This window comes from Taeniopygia guttata, chromosome 2, assembly GCF_048771995.1.
Source record: "Taeniopygia guttata chromosome 2, bTaeGut7.mat, whole genome shotgun sequence".
NCBI lineage: Eukaryota > Metazoa > Chordata > Aves > Passeriformes > Estrildidae > Taeniopygia > Taeniopygia guttata.
Window position 1 is genome coordinate 113,093,528 of NC_133026.1, and position 14,264 is coordinate 113,107,791.

The 14,264-nt window shown below is 37.3% G+C and overlaps 1 protein-coding gene across 1 annotated transcript in view; it reads left to right on the plus strand.

The window, feature by feature from the left end:
* The window catches only part of LOC115493890 (lipoxygenase homology domain-containing protein 1), a 189,953-nt gene that overhangs the window by 152,863 nt on the left and 22,826 nt on the right, over window positions 1-14,264 (plus strand). The window contains exons 46-48 of the mRNA XM_072924659.1: window positions 797-1,038; window positions 3,535-3,661; window positions 5,289-5,437. Of these exons, the coding sequence (XP_072780760.1) occupies window positions 797-1,038; window positions 3,535-3,661; window positions 5,289-5,437 (518 nt within the window). The remainder of the gene's footprint in view (window positions 1-796; window positions 1,039-3,534; window positions 3,662-5,288; window positions 5,438-14,264) is intronic.

The following is a 14,264-nucleotide window of genomic DNA, read 5'->3' on the forward strand; positions in this document are numbered from 1 at the left end:
TCTACCTGACATTCTGAGACTTCAGGGATCTGTCAGTTCATCTGTCAGTGCTTAAGTGACTAAATGCTTCAAAAAGACCTAGGAAAAATTCTCCTGGAGTGTTTCCTGAGTCCCAAAAGTAGACAAATCTATGTGATGCTATATAGGACTATTTTTAATCTCTCAGCAAACATTACTTCTTCATGGAAGAAATGGATAAAGTTTTGTACTTTGCTGTCATGATAATTATGGTGAGGTTTGATAATAATATTCCTTTTCAAGAGCTGAACCAGTTCATCTCACCACCATATTCCTATAGTATGTATGCAGCATATTTTAACATGTTCATTTAAGTAAATCCCCAAAAGGTTAAAATGAAAATATTCTCTGACCAAAGGCAAACCTGATAACAGATATTATCTTGTAAAAAATACGCTGCTTTTGAATGGTGACTAGTGCGAAAAAATATTTGAAATCATCAGGAGATATTTATAAGGGGCAGGGGAAGAAATTAACAGATTGTCATGGCTCTTCACAAGTCTCTGATGTTGAACTGGGCAGTCTTATCTGCACTTTGTTCTTGGACTGGCACATCTCTAAAGTATCAGCTACCTCTATGAAAGCACTGATGTCCAAATTTGCTTTTCACTAAATTGATAATAGTGAGTGAACGTGTTATGTGCCAGTACTTGAGCTCAGTACGAAGGTAGGAATGGGTTGCTACTCCCTCGCTACCTCAGCCTGCTACAAATTGCTGTATTATTTTGGATATTCAGCAAACCCATTAATTTTTTTTTCTGCTGTTTTATTTCAACAGGGACTTGGGATATCCACGTCACAACTAGTGATATTTCTTCTAGTTCCATGAACCCTAGAATGTCTCTAACAGTATGTGGTGAAAAAGGAACTTGTACTTCAGTCATATTCCCCAAAGGATCCCTTAAAAAAGAGCAGATTTATGAGACTTCTATTGAACTGAGTAAGAAATTTAATACTATATTCAAAGTTCGCCTTGAAATTGAAGAAGCTGGAGAAGGAGAGACTTGGCATTGCCGTGAGGTAAAAATTAAAACCTAGAGTAATTATTTGTTTTGTCTCAATTATATATATATATTTTTTTGCTTTCCATATTATATTATTTCTTCCAGTTTTCAGTCCTGTCTGGGATTGCTAAATTTTTAATTTACAGAAGCTGCAACAGTTGTAGAGTGCTAACTTCAGAGACTGTTCAAAACACTAGGATAGCTATGGATAACAAAAATCTTATGAACTTGGATTGATTTCTGGAGAGCCATATATACAGATCTGCCATCATCTCTAGCATATCAAGTGATGGCTTTTCAGAACTGTACTCACTGGCATGCATTGCAGTATTTACATAAGTTCAAATTGGCTGTTACATGTTGTAAAGTCAGCGATCCATGGCGAATAATTAAGGCAGACACTAGAAATGCATTTTGATGAAACTATCTGCCTTTTATGTTGGCATGTGAAAAAAAGAAGTGAATAGCAAAAGTGACAATCTTTCTTCTGATATCCAGCTAAAACCTGACATCACACTGAAATTGCTGTGGCATTTCACTATACAAAAAATGTCTTTATCTTCTTATGCTGGAAAAATAAAAACAATTATAAAGGAAAGATTAATCTTCTTTAAAATTGCAGACATGCTTTTGTCCATTAATGTTTCTATTTTATTCTTATTAAAAACTGGAGAAAAAATAATTTTCCTTTCCAATACATGGTATTACTGAGTTGAACTCCCTGACATTTAAATGGTAGGCAGGTTGTTAATTTCATCTTCATAGCCAGATGAAAAAGTCATGCAACAAATCTATCAAAATTAAGACTGCTTCTGGACTATTGTAGAAGACAGTAAATCACAGGAAAAATTTCAGAACAGAAACTGGCAGCTGAAAACAGTGACATCTATTAGTCTGCTCTACTTCATTAGCTCAGAGCAATCACCTAAAGCTCAGTTTAAGAGAAATCGGCATCATTTACATAAATAAAGGAAAAGATGCACACTTACCTTAGGTAGGAAGAGGTAGAGAAAGAAATTATAAATTTCCCTGCTTTGGGATACGTGTCAATTATGTGGGTTTTAGGGAGACATTTCCTTTTATTCCATAGTTTTTATAGCAGGACTGTCTGAATCCTTGTATAAAATAACTAGGTTGGTATAAGTGGTTGTAGATAATATCTGTTATTAAAGACAGCTTAGCAGTGTATTTACACTGCTGGTTAGAATCGCCATGGTCATTTCTATGCTATTTCGTTTTGATTTTACAAGATTGCACCTCCAGAAAGTCTGTGATTTCTGCATTCTATCAAAAGTAAATGCAGGGGTAGTTGGTTGAATTCCATATTTAGATTCAGACTTCATTGTTATAGCCATAACTCAAAATAATAATCCTGATTTTTTGAGGAAATTAGAAAATAATGCCTAGAAAAAGATTAATTAAGGTATGCCTTATTTCTGCAGCATGTAATAGCTAATATCTTCATTCTTGCTTCTTTCATTTCTTGAAGAAATAAAACACAGTAAATAAAATCTGAGTTTCAATAAACTGTTCAGGAATGTAGATATTATTATGAACAGAAAATTGTACTAGCATTATACTTCACAGTGCATTTAAAAAACTCCTTTCAGTGTGTCTGTCATAATGAAAAATACTGAGTCTTTTGAAGACAAAATAATGCTCCCATCTCCCAGTGACAATTCCTAACCAAAGTTGGTTTTGCTTACTAGCTTAAAGGTTTGGACATTTTAGTGAGTTAGGTCATGAAGAATTGAAATGAGTGAATTATATGGGCACGTTTTAAAGCAGGGTTACTTCCTACAAGGTATTTTTAAATATGTTGTCTGTTCTAGGTTTAAATAGTTTAGAAAATGGGAATTTATCTCAGTGTAGCTGGTAGTACCATAGTGTAAGATCTCATTATTAAAACATATTTTCTTATAGAAAGAAGAAGCTTCTTAGTAGGATCACCATTTTCTTAGTTTATACACAGAATTTCATAGAGATTGAAATTAGTATCAAACTCTATATATTCAAGTGATACATATGTATTGATATAAATATATATGTCAGAAAGTGTTCTTAATTTCTATATTTCAGTTTTTCCCAGAAACATTCCTTTTTCTTTTTCCTGTTACTTAGAATAAGAAAACATTCTGCACTGAAAAATATTGTGGCATATTGACATTTCTCACAAGTTGAAATGTGCCCATATCAACACTTCTTTTTCTTCCATATGCTGGATGAATAGGTTACATAAAGGAAACTTTTTGAACAATTTCAATTTTTTTTTCCTTCACTGCAGTCTCTGCAGTAAAAATGTTGACAACATTTTAATTACCTTTAATTGGGAAAGATATTTATTCCTTCTCATTTAAAAGGCTGCTTTCAAAAACATTTTAGAAAAATTATTTCATCTTAGTTTAAAATTTTGAAAGGATGTGTCATAGCTGTTTAATAGTTTGTTTTTAGCTATAGTTTGCATTAGGGCACAACAGATGCTAAAGTTATTTCTTTTTATTTCTTTGCTAAGGTAAAGCTTCAACACAGAGAAACTAAAAATGTTCTAGAATTCCCTTTTTGTCATAACTTTGCCGATGAAGAAGGAGGAAGAGTGACTGAACTTCCAGTTCTTACAGCTGGGTCTCCTTTTCCAGCAGGTTTGTCATAAATTGGAAACATGTGGAGAGATTTGGTCAGTGATGATGTCCAATTTTCAGAGCAGTACCTGCAGACGGTTTTTGCAGATATTTTCTGTTAATTTCTTCCTGATGATGCATGGCTAGGTCCAGTCCAGTCCAATGTTTAAAGCCAGTATCTTAGATCCTAAAACTGAGCATTGTGCACTCAAGTCTGATTGGTATCAGTTTGTGACACATAAAAGAGCAAGCATATGGCACTGAAACTATTAAAAAGGTTTTGAACAGTTCTGAGTTTAGCTTTTACTCAGTGATATAATTGGGTTCCTTCACAGACTAAGCAAGGGAAATACAGAGGAGATAACTCTTGTACTGTAATTTCAAGCAAGAAGGAGATCCATGCCCCTGCCAGCCCAAACAGCTCTCTTGCTGTTTCTGTAGAATTGCAGACATTCTTTCTGTGACCCAGCAGTTGCATGTCATCCAACTCCATCAGAGTTGTGCCTTGGTCCCCTCAAGACTGGATATGTTTAGATTGTTCTGTGTTTTTTACAAGGTTCTATAACCACAGTTAGAGAAGAATGGAAGAACTCTTATCCTAAATGAATATTCTACCATGATAATATCTTAGGCTACTCCAGAAGTTAATGGTTTAGATCAAGCACAGAAGTAATCTGTATATTCTTGCCTCTTTTGCTGTGCTTTCAAAGCTGGTTTTCAAAGTTACAAAGCACTTAGGCAGAAGCTTCTTGAATATGAATTTGAGAAAGTATTGATGGGAAATTCACTGGTAAAGTTCTTTGCTTTTAAATACTTCTTAGATTTATTTCTTTATGGAAAAACACGGATATTTAAATATTTTAAAATGCTGCTCCTTTTTTTGAGGAGCATTTAACATGAGGACAGGTACTTTTTCTTTACCTCTCCCCACATTTTTTTCTGCTTTTCAATTGAATATTTTGGGGATGTGATCTCTTTTTTATTTTAGGGGCCATATCACCATTGTGTTATGCATTTCTCTGGGAGTACAAAGAAGAATTTTACATAAGCAGCTTTTCAAGGAGTGTTCAGCTGAAGGGTTGTGTGTTCACACTGTGTGTTCTCTCACATGTAATCACCTCTTCTGAGGCCAGTAACTCCAACTGGTACAGTGCAGAGTGAACAGCCACTGACTGGACCATGATCCAGAAGAAATACAAAAGTTGCTTTCCTCCTGACAGAGGAAAAAAGCTTTCTTTGAACTCCATGAGGCTCTATGCATAGATGTACTTGTTGAGTGATTTAGTATCATCCATAGCCTAGAAATTTTTTCATTGGAGTGTCATGTATTTAAATGCATGTAAGAGGTGATAAGAGTATTATTTACATGCTTTTATACCAACTTGTTATGTGTTTATTTTAATTTTTTTTTTCTTCTTCCTGTGTTTCAGGCCCACTCAAATTATTTAGCTTATTATTCTTTATAATAGTTGCTCCTAAATTCTAATTACAATGCATCTATGTGCTTTTCCAAGCATTACACTATATTTGGTCCTCTAATCACTCCAGACAGGATGAAAATTGAAAATGTAATAGAAATAATGTATTAAATAACATATGTTTCAACTGGTTTAGGTTTGGTAAACCTTTGCTCTCTTTTTCCCCACAGTGAAAATCTATGTTCTCTACATCACCACGGGAGCTATCCCTGGGTCAGGAACAGATGCAGATGTGTATGTCATGCTGCAAGGTTCCTTGGGAGATACTGGCAGAAGAAAGTTAATTAGAAAAGGAGATGAAGCTTTCACTAAAGAAAAGGTATACTTATAAGTTCTGCAAGGTATTTTTCACTTTTAGAACCTGTCCAGTTACTGTGGATTTGGTGGGAACAAGGAATTCTACAAAGTCCAGTTCACAACACTCTGTGATTAAGCGTGTGTCTATCAATATCTCAGTCTTATGGGGGAAATACCAATCCTTCTGCAGCTAATGCTAGCAACAATGACAGCTAATAAAGTGACTATATCAATGCTTTTAAATACAATTTTACATTCAAATTTTAATACCTCTTTTCTGCCCATGCCACTCTTCAACTATGACACCTTTTCCCGATTTCTACTGTCTGCCCCTCAGTCTGACTCCTGGTCTCTCTCCAGGCTGTCAACACTACCCTCCATAGTTTTCTTTGGTGTACCAGGAGAGTCTTTCATTCACTGTGAGGGAGTGAGTCTTGTAGCTCATAGACATAGACCAGTCAAGGTTCAATACTGCTCCCAGAGATGCATTTCCTTGATGCATTGTCAGTATAATCAGAAATTGGAGGGAATTTAGGTACTGAATGCGCTGCAAAGACATGGGTAGATTTACAGAAAAATGCATGTCTTTGACACAAAATCTTGTGCCCGTTGGAAGGTCTGGAAAGAGGGAGTGAAATTTTCAGCTGAAAAGATCACAAGGTATTTTGAACATGGAATAAAAGAATTGCTTGTATTTACTCTGGCTCTTTTTTGAAAACAAATTTGAGGATTGAAACAATTTTTAAAAGACTCAAAAACCAAATATCTGCTCCAGAAAATTTATGTTTGAATAGTTGAAGTTTAGAAAAAAATCCACCAGTGTCTTGCAACTAGTAAGTTATTTTTTTCTGTCGGTGTTGGCTGCCAAGAAAATGAGAGCTTCTCCAAGGATGTCAGCTTCCAAATCAGCCTAGACTGATAGCCAAAGCAGAGACATGGTATGTGTGATTAGAAGGAGCTCAGCTCCTAACTACCCCTACCCTCATCAATTCAGTGGGAATTGAAAGTGAGTATTATATTTCTGGATTTCAGCTACTTGAAATACTTATACATAAGAAAAGTTGGAGAGTTTAAATCTTTATTTTTAAGGGATTAAATACTATGGATAAGGCTACTCAGTTTTGGTAAAGCCATATTTGTCTTCCCTGAAGACAAATGCTGAAATTCATGTTATGGTTTACTGATAAGCTGATTTAGCTAAATTTTAGAGCTGCAGTCCTTTTGTCCTCATGACGTAAAGTTAGTTAAATATAAGTTTTACTAGATTCCTCCTTAAATCATAGTCCCACAAATTAATAATCTGATTTTTAGACTGCTGGTTTTTAATGAAGAGGGACCAGGGATGCACATCTAGAAATGTTGACTAAGTAAGCAGAAGTGAACCACAAAGATTTATAACCTGAAGGGTACTTTTATAATATTAGCATCTACTTCAGTTTAGCTCAGAATTTTTCTCTCCTACAGAGTAAGATGCAGATCTGGCATGTAGCCATCTCTTCATTATTTATTTGATATTTTACAGGAGCAGTGTGTGAATATAACAGAGTATCATTATATTTCTAAATGTAGAAATCAGCACAGGAGGATTTTAAGGCTCTAAAAAGAAATGCTTGTCAATAAGTAATAGAAAAACACATAAAAGTCTTGATTCACTCAATGTTTAGTGAAAATAAAGGTATTTGGTTAATTGAAAAGTATAAAATTATTCTGCAAGAAAGGCTCCTGCCTATGCAGAAGTATTTTTTCATTATATGTTTTGGAAATTTCCCAATGTTTTCTTCCTTTTAAAAATAATCTCCAAAAGGACTCTCAAGTGTAGAATGTCTCTTTCTATACTAGCCCAATCACATATTGTGCCAAGCACCCCTGCAGTCAGAGATTCTGCACTTGGTGGTTTAGGGGATTTTGAGTATAACAGGCAGAATTTGCATTTGGAATCTTAACAGTTGTTCTGACATTTTAAAATGTGCTATTCCTTGCAATAATTTTTCCCCTGACTATACTGTAACAGCTAGTGAACTGGAACAGTGTTTCTGTTCGAAAACACATCAAAATATGGTGTTAGTCTCACAGAATGTCAGGGCTGTTACAAGCAACAGTTTAGCTATGCAGAATTACATAGAAATATTTAAATATTCAGCAAAGTTTGCAGTGGATTGGAGATATTCTTCTCTCATTTAACACATTTTTATTTTCATAAGCTAAGTTGCATGTTAGTAAAAGAGTGAATTAGCATCTTATATCTGAAAGGTTTCTTTGTACCTTTCCAAAGTCCTTGCACCTGTGAGACCATCAGAGAACTTGTAGGTAAAGTAATGTGCATGATATTATTAATTCACCAGTAAGGCCCTGTAGCTCACCCCTGAGAAGGCAGCGCTGTCACCAGTGAGAGCTGAGCTTCTGGTGATCTCTCATACAAATGAGCATGAGGACTTGTCCTGCAAGAACCATAGTCTTTCAAATTGTTATTACCCTGATGCCTTGTTTGATGTTCTCCTAAAAGCAACACAATCTCAGCACACATCTTCATGCTTTCATGAAATCCTAATAGTATTTTTTCATGCTTTGTGAGTCAGTTTAAGCCTGATAGGTGTTACCTGCTTATGAGCATTTTCTTGAGCATTTTCTATATTCTCAAGTACACTCAGTGCAGACATTCTGTGAAAACCAGGGCCCAGTTGTAAAATCCTTACAGTACCTCCATGTTGCTTCTGACACACAATATTTCTTCAGCAAATATAATTCTTGATGCTTCTTTATATGGCCTTTGATAGACTTGCTGTATGCTCTGTCATATGGCTGTGAGTTATCCAAAATCTTCCTGTTTGAGAATGTGGATTTTTTTCAGATAAATTCCATCAAAAACAGTAAAGTACACTGAATATGTTATGACTGATATTTAAGTATTTTAATCTAGGCCCTATGAAATTGGCCAGTATTTTAAGTACTCCACTTTATAGAAGCACGAAATTCTCGACAATTTTTGCTTCATTCTATTAGTATTTGAAAAGATATATTCTTTATCTTGCCCTATATTTAGACATCAACTGCTCAGGTTGGTGCCATGGTAACTGCAGCACATACAAAAATTTTCAGTGAGAGGTGACTGTTGGTGCTCAGTTTCAGTACTCACTTACAGATTTAGCACTGACAAAAAAAAAAAAAAACTTTGGCAAAAAGTCCATGTGGGCCAGAATACATTATGAAGAATCAAAATGTGGGGCAGTGTCTTGAGGTCACAAGTAGGAAGCCAGTGATGTCCACATCCCACCACACTGACATTGCTGCTATTTTGTGACTGCAGATAAACCTTCTCTTATGGAAAGCGTGCCTCACATAATGATTAAATAGGTGCCAAATGTCATTGATCCAAATGTATTAATCACAGTGCCAGGCTGTTGGCCAAGTTACTGTTGTACAGAAATGAACACTACATCAATCTGGTCATCTTAGAATCATAGAATTGTTGAGGCTGGAAGAGACCTTTGAGATCAAGTCCAGCTGTTGACACAGCACTGGTGAGTCCACCACTGAACAATGTCCCTGACTACATGTTTCCCTGGGCAGCCTGTTCCAATTTGACAGCAATTTCATTGAAGAATTTTTTTCCAAATATCCAATCTAAACCTCCCCAGGTGCAACTCAAAGTAATTTCCTCTTATGCTGTGTCTTGTTACCTGGGAGAAGAGACCAACCCCAACCTGGTTGCAGCCAACTTTCCCACCAGCCTCCTTCCTTTCAGGCAGTTATAGAAAGCAATCACATCTCTCTGAGCCTCGTTTTCTCCAGGCTAAACACCCCCAGTTCTATCAGCTGGTCCTTACAACATTTCTGCTCCAGACCCTTCACCAGCTTTGTTCCTGTTCTCTGGGGGAACTTGCTCCAGCACCTCAATATCTTTCTTGTAGAGAGGGGTCCAAATCTGAGCACAGAATTCAAGCTGTGTCCTCAGCAGTGCTGAATACAGGGGGACAATCACTGCCCTGGTCCTGCTGGTCACCCTGCTTCTGATGCATGCCAGGATGCCTTTGGCTGCCTTGGCCACCTGGGCACATACTGGGTCATGTTCAGCAGGTGTCAACCAGAGCCTTCAGGTCCTTGTGCACCAGGCAGTTTTCCAGCCACTCTTGCCCAGTCCTGTAGAATTGCATGGGTTTTTGAGACCCAGATGTAAGACTTGGCCCTTGGCCTCGCTGTACCTCATGCAGTTGGCCTTGGCCCTTTGATCCAGCCTGTCCAGACCCCTTTGCAGAGCCTTTCTGCCCACTAGCAGATCAATATTTTCACCCAACTTGGTGGTATCCGCAAACTGACTGAGGGTGCCCTTGATCCCCTCATCCAAATCATCAGTAAAGATATTAAACAGGACTGGCCTGGCTGCTGAGCCCTGGGGAACACCAGTAGTGACCAGCCACCAGCAGGATTTAACTCCATTCACCATGAACTCATTTACTCCATTCTCTCTGGGCCTGGCCATCCAGTCAGACTTTATCCAGAGAAGAATGCACACACTGAAGCCATGAGCAGCCATTTTCTCCAGGACAATACGGGGGAAATTGTATCAAAGGCTTTCTTAAAGTCCAGCTTAACAAATGTCACAGCCTTTCCTTCATTCACTAAGGAGGTTGTTCTGTCATAGAAGATCAGGTTGGTGAAGCAGGACCTGCCTTTCATAAAGCCATGATGGCTGAGCCCGATCCCCCTGTGTGTGTTGTATGATGGTACTCGAGGTGATCTGCACCATGACCTTCCCTGGCACGTAGGTCAGGCCTGCAGTTCCCTGGATCCTCCTTCCAACCCTTCTTGTAGAGAGGTGTTACATTTGCTAATTTCCTGTCAACTGGGACCCGTCCAGCTAGCTGGGACTGCTTGTAAATGATGGAAAGAGGTTTGGTGAGCACTTCTGCCAGCTCCCTAGGTACCCTTAGGTGAATCCCATCCAGCCACATATGTGTGTCTCTGTGCTGTAGCAGGTTGCTGGTCCTTTCCCCTTGGATTGTAGGGGCTTCATTCTGCTCCCTGTCTCTGTTTCACATCTCAGAGGGCTGGAAGATCAACTGGTCTTGCTATTAGAGACTGAGGCAAAGATGGCAGTAAGTACTTCAACCTTTCCCTCAGGCTTTGCCAGCTCTCTTTGTGGCACTCGTGGTTTGCTTGCACTTGCACTGCCTCAGGGCTTCTTCTGTACATGGGGGGAGCTTGGCCACCACTGGTTCTGGCCCTGCGTCCTGTGTCACCTGCTGTGGCCTGAGCTGCAGGTTCAGGGGACCTCTCTCTACTACCCCTGGGGTTCCTTTGGGAAGATCCCCCTTGTACCACACTGCAGTGTTCAGCTGCTGATTGTGCCAGCACCGGAGTGGCTCACCTTGTCCACTTGACTGCTACTTTTGGTTACACCATGTTTAAATCCATTGAATGGAAGGATTAATCAGATGGGAACTAGGAAAATACGGAATACCATCACAGTGAAGGAAAGGCTGATGAAGGTTGTCAGTGAGGAGAAATGCAGAAAGAAGGAACATTACTAAAGCTTTATAAAATCCTAGGAGACAGTGGCAAATACCTGAGTTATGTGCAGTTCTCACTGATACCTCCAGGATGGTATTTCACAGTCAGTGGTTACAGTCAGTGAGAGATTTATAAGGGACAGAATCAGAACATCCCGTTGGAATCACCCAGCTTGTCTATACAGCACTGGCCAATGTGAATAATTAATTTCATTTCCTGACATATTCTTGCAGTGTGAGAAAACATGTAAAACTTTGCTGCAAAAAATAAAAAACTGGGCAAAATAAATTAATGCTAAAATTAACTGCAAGAGGAGAGTACTTCATTCTGTCTACATAGATCTTAAAAATAAATCATGTAAGTGACATTTCTAAAGCTGAAATGCATCTCCCTTACTTGCCTGTATTGTACACATTTGTTCTAACATGATTGCTTAAGCATCGGCTGCAGAAAGGGAGTGATGGTTACCTTCTCTCTTCATTTGGACATTTATCTTAAAATGAAATTAGTTAACCTCAGAGAGTACCTGCTGCTCTTTTTGAAGGAAATTGTCTTATATAATGACTTAGTTTAGATAGGCCAAGTTAGGTAAGTGAATTTTATGTCCTGTTCATTTCAGGGTTTTGATAAACATGGTAATTTTAAAATAAAATGCAGCTAAATTTATTAGCTTTATTTGTAAAAAAATATTAAAATAGTTATGGTTAATACAAGTGTGCATTTTTCAGGAAATAAAATATTTAATCATTTTCCTCAATGCAGCAAGAACTAAATTAAATTCTGTTCAAGTTAAATAGTTTAGAAAATATATCTAAGTCCAAATGAATGGCTACCAGTGATGAAGTTTAAATCTAGCTGGAAAGTTGTTTCAAAGCTTAAGGATACTTGCTTTTTCTTTTAAATATTAGAGTCACACTGTTTTCTGTCTAAATTTGTCAAACCTTAACTTCTTGGAACTGAGTTTTTTCACACTTGTGACTGCTAGTTTGGATAGCTCTCTTACACCAAATTTCTACTGCTTTTGACAATATTTATGACAATAAGAAAATCAGTATGCCTTTGACAAGTTAAATAGATTATTCTGTTTGATTTACTGAAAGGAAGGCTTTCCAGTGATTTATGAACTCTCACAAATCTTTTCAGAGCACTCTTCAATTTAGCACCCTGCTTCTTCAAGTGTCATAACTGGAGATTGTATTTGCATAATCTCTGAAATCTTATTTTCTTCTAGATAAATCATGGAAATACTAAAGAGCATAAGCTTGTTAACTGGTTTCACTGCAATGAGATATGCTTGAAAATATTATCTTTTTACAGCTGCACTTGGAGACATACAAGTTAGACATTTTATTATCCCATTATTATATTTGATTATAGTGTCTTAATCAAAATATCATACAATGATATACATTTATGAAGTTGAAGAAAATGACATTCATGCTATTTGCTCTGCCTGTTAAACCAGATCTCAAACTTGGACTGTTATTAAATCAATCCAACAATCAGGCTGCATCAGATGGGATTGAATCACATCCAAAGTGATGGCTGTCTTATGTTTGTTCGTGTTTTGTTGCTCCTTTTGTTTGATTTTTAAATCTCTTTTGTTTGATATAATTTATGATTACAGCTTTGGATGTGACTGATGATACTGATCTGTCTAGCAGTCCTTTTACATTTTATTAAATACATTTTAAAGTCTGATTGAAATGTCTTTACCTAGTTAGCAGAATGTTTATAACTACTGATCATTATAAGGTGCCTCTATTCTTTCTTACTCCTGTTGCAGTTTTGTGCATATAAATCTCATTTCAAAAAGATTTCTTTCCAGTTATACTAAGATTATTAAGGTAAGATCAGTGCAGGGAAAATATATTTGGGGTTTTTTACTACCCCTATTCTTTCACTGATTCTTCACCAATCTTGTTGAAGACTGATAAACTATGATAAACGTGGGTTATCAGAGACCTCTAATGATTCATTCATTATAATCTACATTACTTTTTTCATGCAAAGAATTTATAGCTGAGAATTTAACATAATACAAAAGCATACTTGCAGAAATGTGATTCTAGAGGGAAATTCAGGGTTGGCTTTTTCAGATGCATGAAAACCCCTGTTTTTAAAGAAGGGGCACAGTCAGAGGCACTGTCCATCCTTCCACTGAGCTGAGCCAGGCAGTACTGCTACCAATGCTTGTCATCACTGCTGCTTACCGCCCAATATGTCCACCTCTGAAGTCAGCTGGCACAGTGACATACATTTGCTCTGTCTAAATGTTTATTTAGTTTAAGCAGTTTATATCATTTGTGATTTGGGCTTTTTCACTTGGTCTGTCTTGATAAAATTTTGCTGGAGCCGATTTTGTGGTTTTGCTAACTTCCATCTAGGAGAAGGTAGTGATGTGACAAGCATTTGGGACAGGGTGGAGAGGTTCTGTTCAGCACAACTGGAAGAGCCCACAGGACCACAGTCTGAAGGGGCATAAGTAGTTTTTCTCTTTTTTCTCCTTTTACAGGATTGTTTACACACTGTTTCTGATTGGGCTCAGTGTTACAGGGGGCCTTTATTTTGCCTTCCTGCGTTAAAACTCCTTTGTTTTCAGTTTCTCCAGATTAGCGAGTGAGATCAAAATAATCAGGCAGCAAATCAATAGGTTCACTAAGCTTAATAGAAAAGGTCCTTCATCTAGACACTCTGACTCCTTTTCCAATAAAAGCCTATTAAAATGATACTAACATTAGCAGTATGGGAAATCACTTGTGCATACAGGTTGATGAAATGAAGCATATGGTGTGTCTTGACTTGCCATTTTCAGTCCTTCTGGGAATATCATCATTAACCAACCATCAAGTCTCAATACCAAGCCTGTAAAATGATTGGCATTTATAAAGGTAAATATTGCACAGTGACTGTTCAAATGCTTCTTCTGTTACAAGAGCTATTGCAGCTGCTGCAGACAGTGATATGTTGCCAGCACTGTCACAGAAGAGTACTGAATAAAGTCATAATAAACTGGGTCATAGATTCAAAGAAAAGGCTAAAAGTGTGGATCCCTGGAAAAGAAATAAACATTTGAAGAAAATCTGAAAAGGAGTTAAGAAAAAAATCCAAATTTTAAATATTCTGAAAGGATTGCTAGAATTATTCTTATAAAGGAATTTTTTAGTCCTTAGTTTCTTAGCCAATATGTATGAAAAGTACCAATTCTGTTAGGAAAGTACCAAAAGTACCACAAGGAAGTACCAAAAGTACCAATTCTGCACTTTGCTAGGGCAGCTCTTCTGGCTCACAGAGAATGTGTGGCTGTACCATTGTCAATCTCAGCTGCTCAGACTGGGAGA